Source organism: Ovis aries, chromosome 5 (genome assembly GCF_016772045.2).
Source record: "Ovis aries strain OAR_USU_Benz2616 breed Rambouillet chromosome 5, ARS-UI_Ramb_v3.0, whole genome shotgun sequence".
In the NCBI taxonomy this organism is placed as follows: Eukaryota; Metazoa; Chordata; class Mammalia; order Artiodactyla; family Bovidae; genus Ovis; species Ovis aries.
The window spans coordinates 68,312,070-68,326,192 of NC_056058.1; the positions used below are offsets into that span (position 1 = coordinate 68,312,070).

Here is a 14,123-nt window from a genome sequence, read left to right on the forward strand (position 1 = left end):
ATGGGTCCCCTGCCAGGAGGAGCATGGACAGCCTTCCAGAGCCTTTTGCTTTGCTGTCACCATCAGGCAGGTTCAAGACAGTGATGGTTCCTTCAGCCTAGATACCTGAGCGCCTGCACCAGACAGCGGCCTCACCCATGCACGACCAGACGCTTGTGCAGTGTTTGTCCTAAACCTTTCTTCTGAAGCACTGATATCTTGAGGGTTTGTTTTTTTTTTTAACTGCAACATAATCTTGCTCTCCCAACTGAAACCAAAGGATATGAACTTATATTTGTTATTATTTGTTGTTATTATTGTGTTATTTGTCCACCAGGCTGCTGAACTGAGTGGCTCATATGACTTGGTAAGTAGAACTGCGGTCTCTGTGCTCTTAGAAGGTTTAAAAGTGTATGGTATTGTGAAGCGGATGACAAATAAGTCCCCACTTTCATGAAAACACCTGGGAACTTTATGTCTACATGAGAGCATCCTTTGATGCCAAAAGATGGCCGAGCTCACTATGACATAAATAATTTCAGTTTCATATGCAATCTTATTCCTTCAAACAAGGCACCAGGAAGCTTCGCATCTGAATACATACCTTTTACACAAGGGCTGAAATCGGTTTGAATTCAAGATCGCCTCTACGGTCAACAGCCTAACTACACCACCAGAGGGAGCCATCTGCTCTGTTTTCTGCCTCACCAGGCTCGCCAGGACCAGTGAGAAACTTCCAGCTACACCTGGAGAGAAATTCCTTCTGGTCTAGCCACTTCCTTTCTAAATGTAAAACCATGCTGGTTAGGCTAGTTGGATAGAATCACGAAGGAAGCTATGATATGCATGTTCTTGGGTACCCCAAAGTTGTTGACTCAGTAAGCCTGGAGTTTGTAGATGCATGCTAAGTCACTTCAGTCGTGTCTGACCCTATGGACTGTAGCCCACCAGACTCCTCTGTCCATGGGATTTCCTCAGGCAAGAATACTGGAGTGGGTTGCCATGTCCTCTTCCAGGGAATATTCCCCACCCAGGGATCAAACCCTTGTCTCTGGCATCTCCTACACTGACAGGCAGCTTCTTTACCACTAGTGCCACCTGGGAAGTAGGGTTCAGAATGTTTTTAAAAGCTCCACTGATTTTAAAGAAACAGCTCACCCTAGATACTTCTGATGCAGAGCTGGATTTGCTACCACTGGTGGTGGTGGTGTTCAGTTGCCCAGTCTTGTCTCTTTGCAACCCCATGGACTGCAACATGCCAGGCCTCCCTGTCCCTCACCATCTCCCGGAGTTTGCCCAACTTCATGTTCATCGCATCGGTGATGCCCATCCAGCCACCTCATCCTCTGACGCCCTCTTCTCCTGCCCTCAATCTTTCCCAGCATCAGGGACTTTTCCAATGAGTCATCTGTTCGAATCATATGACCAAAATACTAGAGCTTCATTATCAGTCCTCCCAGTGAATATTCAGGGTTGATCTCCCTTGAGACTGATTTGGGAGATTTTATTTTTGGGGGGCTCCAAAATCACTGCAGATGGTGACTGCAGCCATGAAATTAAGACACTTGCTCCTTGGAAGAAAAGCTATGACCAACCTAGACAGCATTTTAAAATGCAAAGACAAAAAAGGTCTGTCTAGTCAAAGCTATGGTTTTTCAGTAGTCATGTGAGAGTTGGACTATAAAGAAAGCTGAACATGGAAGAATGGATGCTTTTAAACTTTGGTATTGACTGTAAGGAGATCAAACCAATCAATCCTAAAGGAAATCAGTCCTGAATATTCATTGGAAGGACTGATGCTAAGCTCCAATACTTTGGCCACCTGATGCGAAGAACCGACTCATTGGAAAAGACCCTGATACTGGGAGAGATTGAAGGCAGGAGGAGAAGCGGGTGACAGGATGAGATGGTTGAATGGCATCACCGACTCGATGGACATGAGTTTGAGTAAGCTCCAGGAGTTGGTGATGGACAGGGAAGCCTGGCGTGCTGCAGTCCATGGAGTCACAGAGTCAAACACAACTGAAAACTTAAGACTGATTTGTCTGATCTCCTTGCTGTCCAAGGGACTTCAGGAGCCTTCTCCAGCACCACAGTTTGAAGGCATCAATTCTTTGGCATTTTGCCTTCTTTACAGTCCAGTTCTCACAACCATACATGACCACTGGTAAGACTGTAGCCTTGATTATACAGACCTTTGTCAGCAAAGTAATGTCTCTGCTTTTCAACAGTCTAGGTTTGTCATCGCTTTCCTGCCAAGCAGCAGTCGACTTCTGATTTCATGGCTGCAGTAACCATCCGCAGTGACTTTGGTGCCCAAGAAGAGGAACTCTATCACTACTTCCACCTTTTCCCCTTCTACTATTTGCCATGCAAGATGGAGGGGGACTCCAGGATCTTAGTTTTTTTAATATTTAGTCTTAAGCCAGCTCTTTCACTCTCCTCCTTCACTCTCATCAAGAGGCTCTTTAGTTCCTCTTCACTTCCTGCCATGAGACTGGTATCATCCGCATACCTGAGGTTGTTGATGTTTCTCCCGTCTGTCTCGATTCCTGCTTGTTAACTCATTCAGCCAGCAGTGTAGAAGACTGGAAAGAATTGATCCTTTTCAGTCAAAAAGGATCCGCTGGGCATTTTCTGACAGGGATCAAGATATCAGAAGCCCAGCGGGATAAGCAAAACCTCCTAAGAAAAGAATTTCGGCAAGACACTTTACAATAAAAATCACCACAGGAAAAAAACACTGTTATCTTCAAATTTAAATTTATTAAGACATTCAGCTATGTCAGTCTACATCCAAATCTGCTACTAAAAATAAAATAAAGTCACATCCCACATTAGGAATACCAAGTTGAAAAACACTTTTTGAGCCAAGCCTATTGTATAAATAAATGACTAGTTTCTTTTCATATCAAAATTCCCATAAAAAATTACATTCCCCCCTCCCTAGTTCTACCTGTAACCATGATGAATGTAAAAATTTAAATATGACACATCCTTGTCAAAGAAAAGGTGCAAAGTCTATTAACAGCTTTAAAAGTGGCATTTGCAGAGTGTGATCATACGTTATGTACTCATTCCCCAAGTGCAAATATTGCCATAATTTAACACTGCTTTGATTCAGTTGCCAAGAATTAAACATTACACAGGATTGGAAAGTACACTCAGGGCCTTTCTCAGTGCCCTAAAGCCCTTCCCACTTTGGTCTCCTACACTAACGTGGACTCCAAAGTGTTCATTAGAGTTTTAGTTTACTTCACACAGCCAACACAGTATACAGTGTATTAACAAAAGTTTCATATACATCAAAATATTGAAGACTCCATCATAAAGTTCAAGAGTCTCGGATTACATGAATGCACCCGCAAGGCCCACGTGCCCACCCACCCCCTCCCCCAAAGCACATACGAAGTATGAGCGTGCTTCAATCTTTGAATACAATCAATGCTTTTACATCTTTGATTTCATTTCAGTGCTGTACAGATAATCACCTGACTGAGTTCCAATTAACTGAGGGGAAAGGGGGCGGAGAAAAAGGGCTGGTCACACTCATACTCTGTAACAAGAACGGTCCTGTTCCGTAGAAAGTGAAGGATCAGTTCCACCTCTGCCTGCTGCCTCCTGCGCCGTCCTCATGCTTGCCATCCTCCTTCCTTTAGCCCCTTTCAGATGCTCCAATCTGATTTTATTTATCCCTTACAAATCAGGGGCTGTTTCTGAAGTTCCTGAGGTTGAATTTTCTTGGCAAACCTCTACTGAACACCAGCATAGGATATATACATTTTGATTAGCATACACTGCAAAACTTTCTCCCCCAGTGTCAAGGGGATGAAAGCAGGGGGTCTCCACTGAGAGCACTTCCTGGATTAGATCCTTGGAATGTCCAGTTTCCTGCCAAATCGCCTCATACATCTGCTCCTCAAATCTGAGCAGATTCCACCGTGAGTTAACTTCATCTCCGGAGACTGAAGTGCTACGCCTGCTGCTTCTCTTCTAGGCCGGCCTCAACAGGAAGAGCTTCATCTTCTGCACCAGGAGGATTTTCCTTGGGATCACAAGTCCCTTCCTGGCTATCTGATCTTCTGGCAGTGCCCTCGTCCTTATCCCTAGAACCTTCTTGTGCCCCAGACCCCTGAGGCCGCTCCTGGCCTGGGGCTTCAGTACCTCCCTGGAGCGCGTGCTGCTCGGCTCCAGCGGGAGGCTGTGGAACTGGGTCAGCGCCTAACCCAGGCAGCTGCGAGGAGTTCTTGAGGTGGCAGTGGCACAGAGGGCAGGTCTCCTGGACATACAGCCACTTTTTGAGACAGCCCGCGTGGAAGAAGTGACTGCAAGGTGTGATCACGGCAGATTTCATGTCCTAAAAAGGGGGGAAAGAGATACCTCATGAAGGTCTGTTGTCTAAAACCTTTGCTGCTATGCATGTGTTCTAGTTCCAACTTTCCTTTCCTACAAATTCTCCACAGAAAATCTGTAACACAGATCTTACAATAAAACTCACTGTGTATGTTTGCAATAATCCTCTTGCCATCAGAACACCTTTATACAAACAAAACAAGAACAACTGGCTAAGCAATTTCTAAAAGGAAGTAAAAACCAAACATGAGGAAGAAAAGACCCATGTAACTGGGTTCTGTCTTAGTGTGAACACAAGGGTATTAAACTGTAGCGGTATGATTACTGGGTCTCCACGAGTATAATCAGAACCTCAGGAGATCTGATGAAGATGGGACTTTCTCCATTTTTCGCTTCTACACAGCTCAACAGATTATTCCATGAGGTTATTGGCAAGGAGACAAAATCAGTCAGATAACACCAGGGTATTGGCAAGGAAGTGGCAACTTCGTCAGGGACAGTGTACATCCCAGTTTCCACAATACAAGCCAGTGCTTCTCGGCATGCATCAGAACCACCGGAGTGCTTGCTAACCATGCACATTCTGGGGCCATCCCAGACCTTCTGATCTGGCTATCTGAAGATGGCATTCACAAATCCACAGGTACAGCAGGCCACCCGTGGGACTTTAATGTACATTTAAGCTCAATAACCACTGGAATAAGCAGTGGTATACTTTGCACTAATAGTCCCTGTGTAAGATATATTTGGGAAGGGAAAGCTGGGGATATGAAATTTAAATTATAACAATACACATTTGGTGAATCAACTATTAATTGTGTCTAAAGTCCCAAAACATGGAGTTGTGGCTATTGCAGAAATTCCTTGCCAAGAACCGGTAACACCTGGGAGTGGACTTTTAAGCAGAAAGCCATCCAAGGAAGAGCAGCCAGCTGGGAAGGTAAGCAATTCGAGTTTCGTTTTCTGTGTGGTGTCAGCAGGTAGTCCAGGCACCTCAAAAAAAGTGATGTGACAACGGGAAACACAAAAAGAGGACTCTCAAGTCCTAGAGATGGTATACTTAGACATCGGCAGCTGAAGCCGGTGTGCCTCGAATCTGTCTCTGCCGTGCTTTGTCCTGCGTTCTACGAGGCTATTGAACACAGAGGAGCCAGAATGAAGACAATGGCCACTTAACCTGGGGGGAATCTACACTGCTCCTCCATCCCCTCAAATGCAAAATCAACCTGGAAAATATTCTTCTGCTAGTACCCCAAGTATGCTCTGCTACTGCTAAGTCACTTCAGTTGTGTCCGACTCTGTGTGACCCCATAGACCGCAGCCCACCAGGCTGCCCCATCCCTGGGATTTTCCAGGCAAGAATACTGGAGTGGGTTGCCATTTCTTTCTCCAATGCATGAAAGTGAAAGCGAAGTTGCTCAGTCGTGTCAGATTCTTAGCGACCCCATGGACTGCAGCCTACCAGGCTCCTCCATCCATGCGATTTTCCAGGCAAGAGTACTGGAGTGGGAAATATGCTCTAGTAGCAATCAGAAAGTGACAGCTGAATTTTACTATTGGGAAAAATTCCTCTTCCTGACAGTCTTAACACACAAGCACATAACATCTACATTATAAAGCAGCTTGGAGCAAGTCCCTCCCCTGTACACTCAGACACTGTTAGTCACTCAATCATGTCCAACTCTTTGCGACCCCATTTACTGTAGCCCAGCAGGCTCCTCTGTCCATGGGATTCTCCAGGCAAGAATACTGGAGCGGGTTGCCATTCCCTTCTCCAGGGGATCTTCCTAACCCAGGGATCACGCCTAGGTCCCTTGCATTGCAGGTGGATTATTTACCATCTGAGCCATGAGGGAAGCCCCTGATCCTATCTATGGTTTTCTTCCGTCAGCCTACACTCTTTTTTAAGAGTGACTGTAAAGGAACAGCTTGTGTTGTCACCCAGGATTTCTGCCCATATTTCCTACAGTACGGTTTAACTTGAGAAGCTGCTGTCACCCTCCTGCACAGGTGACTGCTGACTCAAGTCCAAGGCTGTTGTATATTACTGCTGTTATCTCCAAGCAGATTTAAATACTACTTTCCAGTTCTTGATAGAAGGCAGTCACCCTCTACGGAGGGCTCTTGTGCCAAAGATGTCAGGGAGGCCACCTGTAATGTACACCGACTGGCTGCCTCTCCTGTATCTCCTGCCCCGACTTCCACACAGAGCCTGCACTCACCTCAGACACCCCTCAACTGGAGAGAAGCATGACTCTCTCCACCTACACTAGCTGTATGAATGAACATTTATTCCCTACCCTGGAAATACCAGAAGGGAAAGAGTCAGAATCTTGGCACACCACTTTTCAGAAGGTGCTGACTCCTGATTGATAGTATATATTTGATAGTACATATATATGTGTGAGTGTGTATATACTTTATATCTAATATATATATTGAGGAGTAAATATAAAATACACCTGACCTGTTTTTCCTTTATTTATGGGTGAGCAATAATGTTGAAAATAACAGTAAATTAGAACTTGAGGGACTAAATTTAAAACTTACTTTAGAAATAAACTGGAAATGTTTTATCAGGTCTTTAACAATTTCTGAGGCCCACTATTTTTCACCCAGGAAATTTAACTTGAATTTGGATAATGAGGTTAAAGTCCCACAGGCCCACCCAAATGACTTCTTACTGCAAGAGTTACCTGATAACAGATGGCACAAATATCGTTGTGCTTCTCCAGCTGCTCTTTCGTAGCAATGGGTAATGATTTAATCTTATTCACAGCGTCCCTACGGAGCAGGAAGCTCTTCCACCCCAGCTGGGCCCGAAGCCACACATTATAGTAGGAATGGATGAAGATGATCATGGAGCCCATCACTGTCCATTCTCCAAAGATGGTCTCTGAGACGCCATAGGCCACCACGCACAGGGCCACGAGAAACTCCAGCAGGCGGTAGGTGCCATTCACATAGTAGATGACATCATCCATGTTTTCTACTGGCTCTTTTCTGAATTCCTCGACCATAAATAAGACATAAATAAAAAGTGTTCCCAGAACCTGGAAAAAAAAAAAAGGTATGGATATAATCACTTCAAAAAGTTTTTCACAGACTTTAAACAATAACATATTACTAATACCTTTAGGATGCTAGATTTAATGTGCAGAGGAGACAGTGGTGTAATTAACATGTGGGTGATCTCAGTAATGCAGATCTTTGATACTGAAAAGGACCCTGAGTTAACTTTCCTAATGATGATTCTGGTTAGTAATCAGTCTTCTCTGACTTATCCTTTCCCCTGCTCCCCAAGCCCTCAAAATTCTATCTGAATTTTCCTAATTCTGTTATTCATGCCTGTTCCTCAACTTTCAAAGGAACTTTACTTCTACAAGGAACAATGAATAAATCTCTATCACCAGTGCTGCATTCTTATTTGTTACTGATTAGGCAACCAAGCTCCACTTGCAAGTTACAATAAGCTTATCCATTCCATGGTAATAGTTTGTGTGTATGTGTGTGTAAAGTACATGTCTGTGTATCATGTTTGTGTATATCATATCTGTTTAATACATACACAGATATCATACATTTATATACATTATGAAATTATGGATATTTTCGAATAGGCATTTACTTTAAAATGTGTTCCAAACCAGCACTAAAATCTTTTAATATTTTATAGTTAACTTATCTATTTAAGGTTTTCATGACAGTTCTATGCCATACCATTTTGAAAAAGAGATATTGCAAAGTTTAATTATCTCAATTAAAAAAATACACTGACATAGATTGGCCTAGTACTTCAATAACCTCTAGTAAAGAGCATGGGAAGGAATCACCTAAAAAGGCCACTTATAATTGTTAATCTTGAAAAAGTTTGTAATTCGTTTTCTGGAAGGAAAAATAAAGTTATTTATTGTACAAAGTTCATTAATCCTGGACTTACCTGAAGAGAGGTGAGAATGCTGCTAGAAATAATGATAAGAAGCCAAAAATCCATGTGGAAAAACTGGCAAATCATGTAAGCCATATAAGCAGGGAATACCAGTAAAAATAAACAAAGGCTCACAGCACGGAAGTGTTTCCATAAACTCCTGAAGAAAGAAAAGTATTCTTTCAATGCGTCTGTCATCTAGCAGGACAACCCCCAGGTCTTGTGCCATGCTCAATTTCACAACAGTTTACCACACACCCTTCTCCAAGCCAGTCACAGGGCTAGATTTAAGGGCTAGTCATGTCCAAGGCGTTGTACTTCAGAGGACATGACTGATTTCCTTTCTCTTAACCTGGGGCACTCAGTCAATTGCCAAGTACTACCAATTCTATTTTTTTTCCCTCAATAGTTTGCTTTCAGTCTCATTCCCACTCCTAGCAATTTCAAAGCAATTTCAGGCTTTCACAGCATTAAACCTTAACAGGTTTGACAGTAATTTGCTTTCTTAAGTCACGACATCCTCTCCGCACCCGCAACACCCTTGATGAAAATCTCTGCGGCCATCTGTGTGGCCATAAGTGCGGTGTCACTGAAAGGAATGGCCCTCGATGAGCAGGCATATTACCCCTCACGTGTGCTGAGCATAAGGGAAAACTCGGAACCATGGAAGTCTAAGATCTACTAGCTGACCGTCCTCCCTTCCGGCCACTATTCCTGAATAGATTAACCGTCCTAAAGCTCAACTAGCATAATACTGTCAATACCTTCTCTAAACTTCCTAGCCTCACATCTGAGGGGCTCCACTCCCAATTTTTTGGCTCAAACTCATCAACATCTGTCCTTCGCTATAAGCAATGATGGCTAACTGTCTTCCCAGAAAAACACAAGCAGTCTTAAACATCCCACCAGAAATGTCTCCATCCCATCTTGTTTTCTAAACCCTTCAACCAGTGCAAGCTAAACAAATGTATTTATACAGGTAATGTAATTTTTTCCCCAGGAATTACGTACACTCTAAGAATTCTTAACGCCTGTACCAAACAATCATACAATGAACTGAAGCACTGTTTCTTTCAATATATAATTATATATAATACATATTTTATATATTATATATCATATACATCTAAATACTTTTGTTTATATTTTCACTTTATATTATTTAAGTAAACATTTTTATATATGTACAAACATTTAAAAAAAAGTTTTACTGTCCAAATTTAAAATGCTTGAAAAATATGATAACTCCAGCTCCTGAGTACAATGGCATGTTTGAAGTAAGTGCCAAATAAAACCTGAAAATTATTTCTGCTTGAAATTTTTCAAATTACTTTCCATCTACTACTACCTTTTCTTACCTACCCATCTATCCACTCAAGGGCAAAGCCCTATGATGTAAGCAGGACAAAAGCTAACCATAATTATTACACACAAGAATAGTTACACGTACAATGTTATACTTTAATACACACAACATATCAAGAGATTCCTTAGATTTCAGCTTTTGGTTCCATTTGCACCCTCCTTACTATCAATAGTGGAAAATACAGCAGGAGCCCCCTGGTTACCACAAAAAAAGGAACATAATCTTTTGTTTTGTTTACATCTTCATATGCTGTAATATTCTAATAGATAATTCCTTAAATATATTCCAAATTTAATACAGATTGTATATCAATTTCTAAAAGAAAAATGACACAACCCTCCCACAACTGCCTTAAGCAGAACTTTGAAAAACTCTACTTATGCAAAAAAAAAAAAAAAAAAGGAAAGATTTATTGCTTACTTTATATTGGGTTGGCCAAAAAGTTCAGCCCAGTTTTTCCATGCCATTATGGAAAAATCCGAACACAAACTTTGTGGCCAACCCAATATATTCAATTTATAAGCCATTTGATGATAGAATGACTTATTACTCCAACAAGGGATTTAAAAAGATGCTAGGTAATTCCAATTCCACTTACTGGGCAAATAAAAGCTATAGTTGGAGTAATTTTGTAACATAAGGATCACAAATCTAGAAATCAGCATGAACCCCAAACAGCTGTCCCCTCTCTTAAAAACAAAACTCAATTATAATCTATGTAAACTGAACACTGAGACTTAAATCATTTAATGATTTCCTATAAAACAAACCAGATTGTTTAAAAACATTATAAGAAAATGTGAATTTCAACCAAAATAGTTTAAAGTTCATGGCTACAACAAAATTATGCTGTTTTAATTAAATATCAGCATCTGTGATATGTTCTCAAATCCATTCAAAGTATTGCAAGGGAAACAGAAAAATAGCATAAATCCTCCTCCCTACCTTTATTATAACACGGGTCGGGGGAGGAAAAGAGAGCATACAAGGTGCTGTAGTGTGTGGGACTGTCCACAATCAGCAATTCTAATCAGAAGAACATACATTATCATTGTGGTTAAAATTAAAGCGAGGTACTTGGGAAAGTGTTTTACAGTTTTTCCTGTCAAACATTTTTCTTATGAGACGTTAAGGGACAAACTTAAACTGCCACTGTAGCTCTGCTTTGAGATTCCAAACTTTTTTTTTTTTTAAAGAAGCAGAGAGAAAGGAATTATTGTAACAAGAGCTATAATGGGACAATTTGCCTGAAAACTTTAAGTATATTTTTCAAAATCAAGCTAGCTATGATCCACTTACATAATGTAGGTATATATTTACATATTATACATGTACATAGAAAAGTAAATACAAAACTATGCCAATAGTTTTAACCTATGTCTGATTTCTGTTTATATACACACAAACATTATATACATATATATCCTTATTTCAGTTCAAACTAAACAAAAATCTAATTTAAAATTAAAAAGTATAGCATAAAGTGATACTGGAAATTTGTTCCATTAACAGGTTAAGTACTACACAGTGAAAAAAAGTTTCTTTAATTCACCTCAATCCATTTCATTTAAATGTTGATCATTTAAAAATTTGCTATATAATTTGAATATATAGTTGTAAAATTCCATGCTAACAACTGTAATCAAATTTACAGATAAAAGTAACAATTATATCTATAGCTAAAACTATCTGAGGCACCTTTTTAAGTTAAACATTGGAAATTACCTCTAGTCCAACCAATGCCAAAGACACGTGAGGATGTCCCCCTAATAATTACCTCCTTTGTAACAGAGACAAGCAGTGTTTCAGTATTACCTTTTAATAGTTCTTCTAACTTGGAGAATTAGGACATTCTTCATTTCCCTTTTTCAATCCCCAGTGCAGTTAACTGAATTAATCATAATCTTCAATTCAGAATGCACTATCTCTATTGGTCTGTGCAAGTCCCTCTCTTCATTAGTTACTAATAACAATCTAATCAGCAATTTTAAATACCTAAACTTTAAAAGGCATTGACACCCTAAGTATTTACACCTGAAGGACTGATGCTGAAGCTGAAACGCCAATACTTTGGCCGCCTGATGGGAAGAACTGACTCACTGGAAAAGACCCTGATGCTGGGAAAGACTGAGGGCAGGAGAAGGGGACAACAGAGGACGAGATGGTTAGGTGGCATTACCGACTCAATGAACATGAGTTTTAGCAAGCTCTGGGAGTTGGTGATGGACAGGTAAGCCTGGCACGCTGCAGTCCATGGGGTCGCAAAAAGTCGGACACAACTGATCGATCGAAATGAACTGAACCTGTAACAAGCATTCATGAACCCATCTCTCCGTAAAACAGAGAAGGCCTGGACCATAATCTACTCTAAGCATGAGACAGCTGGCCTATTCCAGGACCTGCCTCCCTTCACCCAATGAAACCATTTCATGAATCCTGTGCTCTTCACTCACTTGATTACTTCCTGTTCTATAGTACTGTTTCATCCACATGTATTCCTAAACTGTATTTTAAAATTCTGTTTCTAACATAAAAATGACATTCTACGTTGTCATCTTTCTTGATTTACTTATATACTGCTATGAACCATTCATAATGTTTAATGTGTCACTAATGCTTTTAACATTCCACTGTGGCTATTATCACACTGATTCACCCCCTTTCCTGTCTGATTAGTGTATGATTTGCTCCCAGGTTTTTGCTATTGTGAAACTGTGCTATGAACATTCTTCTACATGTCCCTCCTGAACATGTGCAAAATGTCTTGAGTATGTACATAGGAGAAAATGCTAGTTTCCCAAAATGATTACACTAATTTACATTCCCACCAGAAACCTAACATCCTGGGACCTATGTTTTCTTCTACCTTAGGTATCAGCTGACATTCTTCTCTCTCTCTCTCCTCTTTTTAATTTTTTAACAAAGTTTACTTATTTATGTGGCTGCTCTGTGTCTTAGTTGCAGCATATGGCATCTAGTTCCCTGGTCAGGGGTTGAGCCCAGGCTTCGCGCTTTGGTGGCGCAGGGTCTTAAACACTGGACCACCGGGAAGTCCCTTCCCCTTTCTTGTTATTTACTCACTGCCACTTCCATGGGTTCAAAACAGCAACTCGGAGAGGTCTTGATTCACATTTCTCTGACCACTAAAGACAGTGAACCTCTCTTCACAGTCATTGTTTGCTCTTGCACTAAAAGCCTGATGGTGTATTTCAGCCACTTCACTCAATGATCTGAGTTGTTTATATATTCTAGATACTAATTCTTGGGCAAGTGTGAATACTATAAATATCTTCACCCAGTTTGTAACTATCATGTCTAATATAAGTTACCTTTAGGTTTAGAAAATGTTATTCATTTTAACAATTAGATTTATCACTTTTCTTTCATAATCGTAGTCACTCTTAGTTGGATTTTCACAACCAGCTCCATCAGTTTAACAAATTTTTTTCCTCCTTGAAGGTCTAAAATATACTACTCTATGCAGATTTTTTATTTTGACATTTAAGCCTCTACAATTTTGGAGCTGATTCTTTTGTTTACGGCTATGAGACAGGAATCCAATTCCATCCTTTTCCAAATAGAAATCATTTTTTTCCAGCTACATTACATGACTACCTGCCCCCATCACCTGACATGCCCCGTCATGCACCAAAGGTCCATATATGGACTTGCTTGGGGGCTCCATTCCATCGGTCAAGTTGTCTGTACCTGAGTCAATTATTATAAAAACTTCACAGTATCTCCTGTTGTGAGTGAAATAAACTTTATCTTTCTCAAGTTGTCTGTTTTGATTTCAATATGGATTTATACTGGCTTCAAAGGAGGGGAAGGGCTGGGGGGAAGGTTCTTTCTATGATTTGGAAGTCTCTGTGTAAAGCATGGATATCTGCTCCTTGGATGTCTGGCAGCACTTGCCTCACCTGTAAAGCCACCTGGGTCAGGATGTTTACCTTTTGTTTCCATTTCTATAACGGTCACAGAACTAGCCAAGCTTTTCAATTCTTGAGTCAGCTCTGGTAAGTTACATTTTTCTCACAATTTCTCCATTTCATTTGTTTCTTTTTTTTAAAAAAAAAAGAAAAGTACTGCCATTTAACTCGTGGGAAAGAAGAACAGAACCCAACTGTTCACTCCCATTTCATCCTCTCACAGCCAGGAGCCTCACTTGCCTCAGGCTACTAATGCTGCTATATACAAGAGTAACAGTGACACACATCCAAAATTACCACTCCACACCCACACACAGGGCTTCTCAGTCTTGCTCCTTTCCCTCTAAATTTCCTCTGCATTTGATCTCAGAGGAAGAAGCCAGTAACAACGCTAGTTCAGCACCCTGAAAGACCCAGACCCAGATTTACTGATCCTTATGGCACTGAAATTATGATCTTTTTTCCTCTTTCCCAAACTTTCTATAGTATTGTATTAGTCTTCTAACTAGTACAGTTAATAATACTAAAGGATACTGCCAGAGATGACAAGAGTAATTGAACTTTGGTC

General features: G+C 40.8%; 1 protein-coding gene across 11 annotated transcripts in view; it reads right to left on the minus strand.

The window, feature by feature from the left end:
* Window positions 1-2,725: 2,725 nt before the first annotated feature.
* Window positions 2,726-14,123, minus strand: part of RNF145 (ring finger protein 145) — a 118,488-nt gene continuing 107,090 nt past the window's right edge. For all 11 annotated transcript variants that reach the window (XM_060415959.1, XM_060415962.1, XM_060415960.1 and 8 more), the window contains 3 exons: window positions 8,273-8,420; window positions 7,029-7,385; window positions 2,726-4,336 (listed from right to left, as the gene is read on the minus strand). In XM_060415959.1, the coding sequence (XP_060271942.1) occupies window positions 3,953-4,336; window positions 7,029-7,385; window positions 8,273-8,420 (889 nt within the window). In that variant the 3' untranslated portion in view covers window positions 2,726-3,952. The remainder of the gene's footprint in view (window positions 4,337-7,028; window positions 7,386-8,272; window positions 8,421-14,123) is intronic.